This window comes from Nyctereutes procyonoides, unplaced genomic scaffold, assembly GCF_905146905.1.
Source record: "Nyctereutes procyonoides isolate TBG_1078 unplaced genomic scaffold, NYPRO_anot_genome, whole genome shotgun sequence".
NCBI lineage: Eukaryota > Metazoa > Chordata > Mammalia > Carnivora > Canidae > Nyctereutes > Nyctereutes procyonoides.
In genome coordinates this window covers 35743016-35749015 of record NW_026575146.1, presented here as the reverse complement: position 1 = coordinate 35749015, position 6000 = coordinate 35743016, and the positions used below count along the sequence as shown (strand labels likewise).

Genomic DNA, 6000 nt, shown 5'->3' with positions numbered 1-6000 from the left:
AAACAGGACACTCCCTCAGCCTTTCACTTAGTTTGGGAAGACTGGAGGAGTTCCTTGGGAATAAAGGTTATTTATGGATACAGGCTGAGAAGAGCTCTTTCTCCTGAAATCCTGTTAACCTGGATTATGAGACAGTGAAAACTGCCCCAGAAAGTTGAGATGGGGCTCCGGGTTGCAGCTCACAGCCAGCTCCCTAACAACAGAGGCCTTGCATTAGGCACTCAGTCTCCTAGAGGCCATTTCTTCATTTGAAAAACAAGGCAAGCCCCAAAATATCTTTGCTTCCTATCTTAAAGGTTTATGTAAGGAAGCTGTCTCGGAGCAGGAAAGTCCTCCACCATCAAGGAACTTCATGGTAGGCAGCTCCCTGCCTTCCAGCTGGAAGGCCTCACTTTGCTCCTGCTGTCACTTCCCTGGCACATAATTAGCAGTTTGTGGGGTGCTATTTGGGTTTTCTTTGTGTTTGGCGTTGTTTTGTTAATTCTCTGTGAAGCTAAGTGATTTGAGGTGATTTAAAATTCTGAAGTTGACGGTGCTCTGGCAATGGTGTTGTCCGAGCATGAAGAATAAGGACATAAGTAATGGTGAAAACACACTGAAACTACCAGAGCTCCTGCTTAGGACTTCCTTACACCAACACAGCACCCATTTCCAAGAATGAGGAAAAAAGTGAGGAGAGGCAACAAGGGAAAACAATACATTTATTAAAAGGCATGAAAATGCATAAACTCATTTATAAATAAATGTAGGATTTACCCAGTGAAAAAATAGCTAAAATCCATGAGTAAATTGGATTTTACATTTGAAATGATTACATATTTGATCTCCAATAATTTCCCCTCCATCATGATCTCTTAGTAGCAGCAATTTTGCAATGACTTATAGAAAAAGCCGTTACCAATTAGTATCACGGGGGGGGGGGGCAGTTTTTCAAGGATTTTCTTTAAAAATGAACCAGTGCAAACAAATTCAGGTTATAAGGAATACAGTAAGACCTAGGGCTTATCTTCAGAAAAGTAGAAAATAAAAATCCCAAACATTCATTCATTAAGAAATGAAAAAGCAAACTACATTTTGATCATTAAAAAATAATACATATGGATGTTAAAAAACATTCTTAACCAGTAATTATAATAATTACACTTAGAAATGCTCATTCAAGTACTAGTGTTCAATAAACATTCAGATTCCCGTTAAAGTAACACTAGATAGAGACTTGTGTGGACAATACTACTTCTGATTTAATAGCAACAACAAAAAAAATCACATCAACAGAAGGCAAGTGACCCTTAAAATACTGTATTTTTTTTTTGTCTGTAAATGATTTTTCACAGTCTGTGCGCATCACCTGCGGGAACCCAAGGACCATGTCGCGACAGCTAATGAAGTCCTTTCTATAAAATGACTCTTGATATTACAGAAACAAACATGCGAAAGCACAGGGTCAGCTCTAAACACAACAGGGCAGAACCAGTTTTCTTTGGCAAGAAATCATCAGCTCCTGGCGGAGCGGTCGTGGCCTGTTGCGTGGCCGCGCTCAGGGCCCGGGGTGCGGGGGGGGCGCCTGGAGCACCCGGTCACCGGGGTCGCTGCCGGGCTGGCTGCTAGCAGGTCTTCCTTCCAGAAGCTCCCTCCTTATCCTGGCCTGAGTCTCCGGCTTTAACAAGAGTTCCTTTATCTGCTTCACCTTGGACTTCAGACCCATCCTTTCTCGCCGCAGAGCTTCACGAATTAAGTCCTGGAGTCCAATGGGCCTCTTGCCTGCGGGGAGAAAAAATTATATGACACATTTTACATATAAATGCCAGTGAAAAGCATTACATAGGGCATACCGACTTACCAAAGTAGGTTAAAAGAAACCTTTATGTTGTTGCCCACGTTTTATAGAAAAGGTGGTTGCATTTTGCCAAAAAATATATCATTTGCACGAAACGAATTTGCTGTAAATAAAAGTCCCCGCATGGCAATAACATATGGAAGACAGACGTGAGACACTGTGGACCGACAGGGTGGAGGACGATCCCGACGGGCAGGGTCTTCGGTTTAGCACTTGCAGCTGCCGGCCAGGCAGCAGGGATGGCAGGGCTCCCTCTAGCCCAGGCTCTCGGCGGCCTTCTGTCTGTGTCCAGGAGGCACAGCCCAGAGCCGCCTGCCTGGGCCATGCGGAGGGCAGGTGGGACCTGGGCCCCTCTTCTCCCACAGTGACCCCCGCTGCCCGCGGCGCCGTTTGTCCCCCGTGGTGCTTCAGAAACGCAAGCACATTGGCCACGGACGTAGGAGGCCGTCTCCACAGACTGGACGAGAGCCGGCGGTGCAGGCGGTGCAGGCGGTGCGGGCGGTCGGTGGGCCCGTGGGCCTGTGGGCCCGGCAGAGGGGAGCAGGTGCCTCCCGGGGCGGGGGCCTGCCCGGGCCTCACCTCCCGCTCTGGTCGCCGTCAGCGCCACCCCGGTCAGCCGCTCGGGCCTTCCCGGAGCTCCCATCCGCGGGCTTGCCTCTGCTCTGCGTCTCCTCCAGGTACTGCTGCACGGCCTTGAGCACCGCGTTCTCCACCAGCCTCTTGCTGAGCCTTAGCAGCTCAGCGTCGTCGGGCTCCCCTCCGTTCTTAGCACCTACATTCCGCGACAGAGAAGAGAGGTCACAGAGGTCATACTGCCACCAGGACTCGCACGCACGGCCGGCTAGCTCACTTAGCTAAAAAGTGCAAGTGTCCTTCAATCTGGCAAATTGGACCTTTACATCCGAGAACACAGGTTTGGCTTTTCATTCGGTATTTGCAGAAACAGGAAATTGCCTATTCCTGGAGATTTCAGATTGAAAAGTAGTTCAGTAACCCCAGTCTAAGAATACTCCACCTCCTCATGCTAGAAGCTTCCCATTTCTAGAATTTTTGTTCTTCTTTCATCCATGGCTGTTTGCTACTATGAAAGTCCATGTGCCCACACCGGGAGCCTCTGGCACGTGACTGCACCTACTACATCTGCATCTGCTTTTCCTTCGCAACTGCCAAATGTCAGGTGATTAGGATTTCCCAATCAACTCGTTTTTCCCAATCAACCTGCTGGCCTGCAGGTTGGTTGCTAATAAACTTGCAGAACTTCCGTGAAGACGAGTACTACTGCTACAAAATGGTTTAACCTTGTAAAACTAATATTCTTTTTTTTAAATCTCAGTGCTATCACTTCAATTGAAGAAATAAAAAACTCTTCAAGAGTTAGGATGATGACAGTAAATTACCAGATGTTAATACTTCATAGCCATTTTATTTCCCAGCTAGTGATGATCAAGGTTTGACTATTCCATCTTTCATTTTACTGTAAAAGGTCTGGTTCTCATCTATTCCTATGCTAGACATTCCCACTCACTCTCTTCCTTGTCTCCATTAACTGGGGAAAAAACACACGGGACTCGTGGCTCATGCCCATTCAGTCCCTCATCTCCTTCCACCAAGCTGCTAACCCAGAAAGGGAGATGACTGGAGGCAAAGACATTCAAGCACCCAAATATGATAAACAAATATCAACAGATCCCAAGTAAGTGACAGAGAGCAGTAAAATAATAGTTGGGGATTTCAATATTCTACTTTCAACAATGAGTGGATCATCTGGCCAGAAAACCAACTGGACTTGAACGATACCCAGGGATCCCCTGAACGATACTTTAAACTAAATGGACATAACAGACATATACAGAACGTCTAATGGTAGTCAAAATAGTATGGTATTAGCATAAAAACAGACACATAGACCAAGGGAGCAGAATCTAGAGCCCAGAGATAAACTCATGCATAATATTTGACAACGGAGCCAAGAAAACACAATGGTGAAAAGACAGTCTCTTTGATAAATGATGCTGGGAAAACTGGACATCCACATGCAAAAGAATGAAACTGGACCTCTAGCTTATGCACATACACAAAAATTAACTCAAAGTGGATTAAAGGCTTAAACCTAAGACCTAAAACCAGAAAACATCTAGAAGAAAACAAAGGGAAAAAAGCTGCTTGACATTGGTCTTGCAATGATTTTTTTGGATGAACCTAAAGAGCAAGCAACGAAAGTAAAAATCAGCGAGTCAGACTGTATCAAACTAAAAATCTTCTTCAGAGCAAAAGAAATAATCAACAAAATGAAAGGGCAATCTACAGAATAGGAGGATATATTTGTAAATCATATATCTGATAAAATATCATATATTTTGATATTCAAAATATATGAGGAACTCCTACAACTCAATAGCAAAGACATAAACAATCCAGTTTAAAAATGGGCCGAGGACTTGAATAAACATTTTTTCCATGACATGCAAATAGTTAACAAGTACATGAAAAGGTAAAAGGTGCTTCAATATCACCAATCATCAGGGAAATGCAAATCACAACCACAGTGAGATATCTCCCCATACCCGTTAAAGTTATCAAAAAGCAAGAGACAGCAAATACTGACAAGAATGTGGAAAAAAGGGAGCCCTTGTGCACTGTTGATGGAAATGTAAATTGGTGCAGCTATTATGGAAAACAGTATGGAGGTTCCTCAAAAAATTAAAACTAGAATTACCATGCGATGCAGCAATCTCACTTCCAGGTATATATCTGAAGAAGACAAAATCACAATCCCAACAAGACGTCTGGGCTCCCATGTTTATCACAATATATTTCACAACAGCTAAGACATGAGCGTATTGATGAATGGATAAAGAAAATGAGGTATTTATATAAAATGAAATATTCAGCCATTAGAAGAAGGAAATCCTGACATTTGTGACAACATGAATGGAACTTGAGGGCATGTTGGTTAAAGGACACAAACTCAGTTATACGATGAATACCCCAAGATCTAAGGGGCCCCAGGTAACTAGAGTTAACAACAAACACTGTGTCGTGCACCTGCACTGTTGCTATGAGAGTAGAGCCTTAATGTTCTCACTATAACAACAAAACATAATTCTATGAGGTAAAGATGTGTTAATTAATATTTTTGTGGCAAACATTTCTGTAATCTACATGTGTACCAAACCATCACATTCTATAAATGAAACTTACACAATGTTATATGTCAATTACATCTCCAAAAAGCTGGGGAAGAACAAGAGGTAACTAGAATGCTCGCATGTGAAGGTCAGCTCAGTTTTGGAATGTCATCCGTGGCCTCCAGAAGGTAAAAGCCCAGTGTTGCACTTGCATTCTTAGGTCTGGGGCAGGTAGTTACTAAGGGTGTTGAGCTGGAAGATGGACACTTATTTTCTATCCTTACATATAACAGGGATTGAAATTCAAAAGCACATATGCTAAAGGCCTCCAACCCTCCTTCGGAGCCCACCACGTCTACTCAACCCACATCCAGGAGCAGCTCTGTTTATAACCATCAATCCTAGCAACATCCAAGCCAATGAGAGATAGGTTGAAGACCCATCTAGACTTGCTACAAGAGGGAGGCCTTGGCCTTAGCAATGGCTTTCCCCTCAAAAGTGGCAACATGGCACCCCAGACCCATGATCAAATGCTCTAGAAAGAACGTTTGTGGTGCAAAATATGCTCAGAATTCAGTAAACTTCAACTCCATAATATCTACATGGAAGTCGTTAAACATAAATATGTTAGGATATTATTAAAAGAAAGATAAATTCATTACTAATACCACGTGTGAAGGCAATTTAGGACTATTTTTATTAGTAAGAATGAATGAATATATTGCTTAATACTTAAAGGATTACATCTTATAAGATGTTTATACTGTGTAGCTAATACCTCCAAATATGTTACCCATCTGGAACTATCTGTATAATGGCCCTTCAAATTTAAAAGGGAGGTTGTGCCTGGGTGGCTTAGTTGGTTAAGCATCTGACTCTTGATTTCAGCTCAGGTCATGATCTCAGGGTGGTGAGATGGAGACCCGCTTGGGGCTCCATGCTCAGCAGGGAGTCTGTTTAAGATTCTCTCTCTCTCTCCCCCTCTGCCCACCCTTCAACTCATGCTCATGCTTGCTCTCTCTCTCTCAAAAAAAA

General features: G+C 43.4%; 1 protein-coding gene across 6 annotated transcripts in view; it reads right to left on the bottom strand.

Annotated features, from left to right (window-relative positions):
• Positions 1-687: 687 nt before the first annotated feature.
• The window catches only part of AKAP7 (A-kinase anchoring protein 7), a 129718-nt gene continuing 124405 nt past the window's right edge, over positions 688-6000 (bottom strand). For 2 of the 6 annotated variants that reach the window (XM_055310501.1, XM_055310502.1), the window contains 2 exons: positions 2493-2609; positions 688-1761 (listed from right to left, as the gene is read on the bottom strand). In XM_055310501.1, coding sequence (XP_055166476.1) covers positions 1538-1761; positions 2493-2609 — 341 coding nt within the window. In that variant the 3' untranslated portion in view covers positions 688-1537. Of the gene's footprint in view, positions 1762-1840; positions 2610-6000 lie in introns of all 6 variants that reach the window. The other 4 variants (XM_055310504.1, XM_055310505.1, XR_008662523.1 and 1 more) reach the window with 3 other exon arrangements.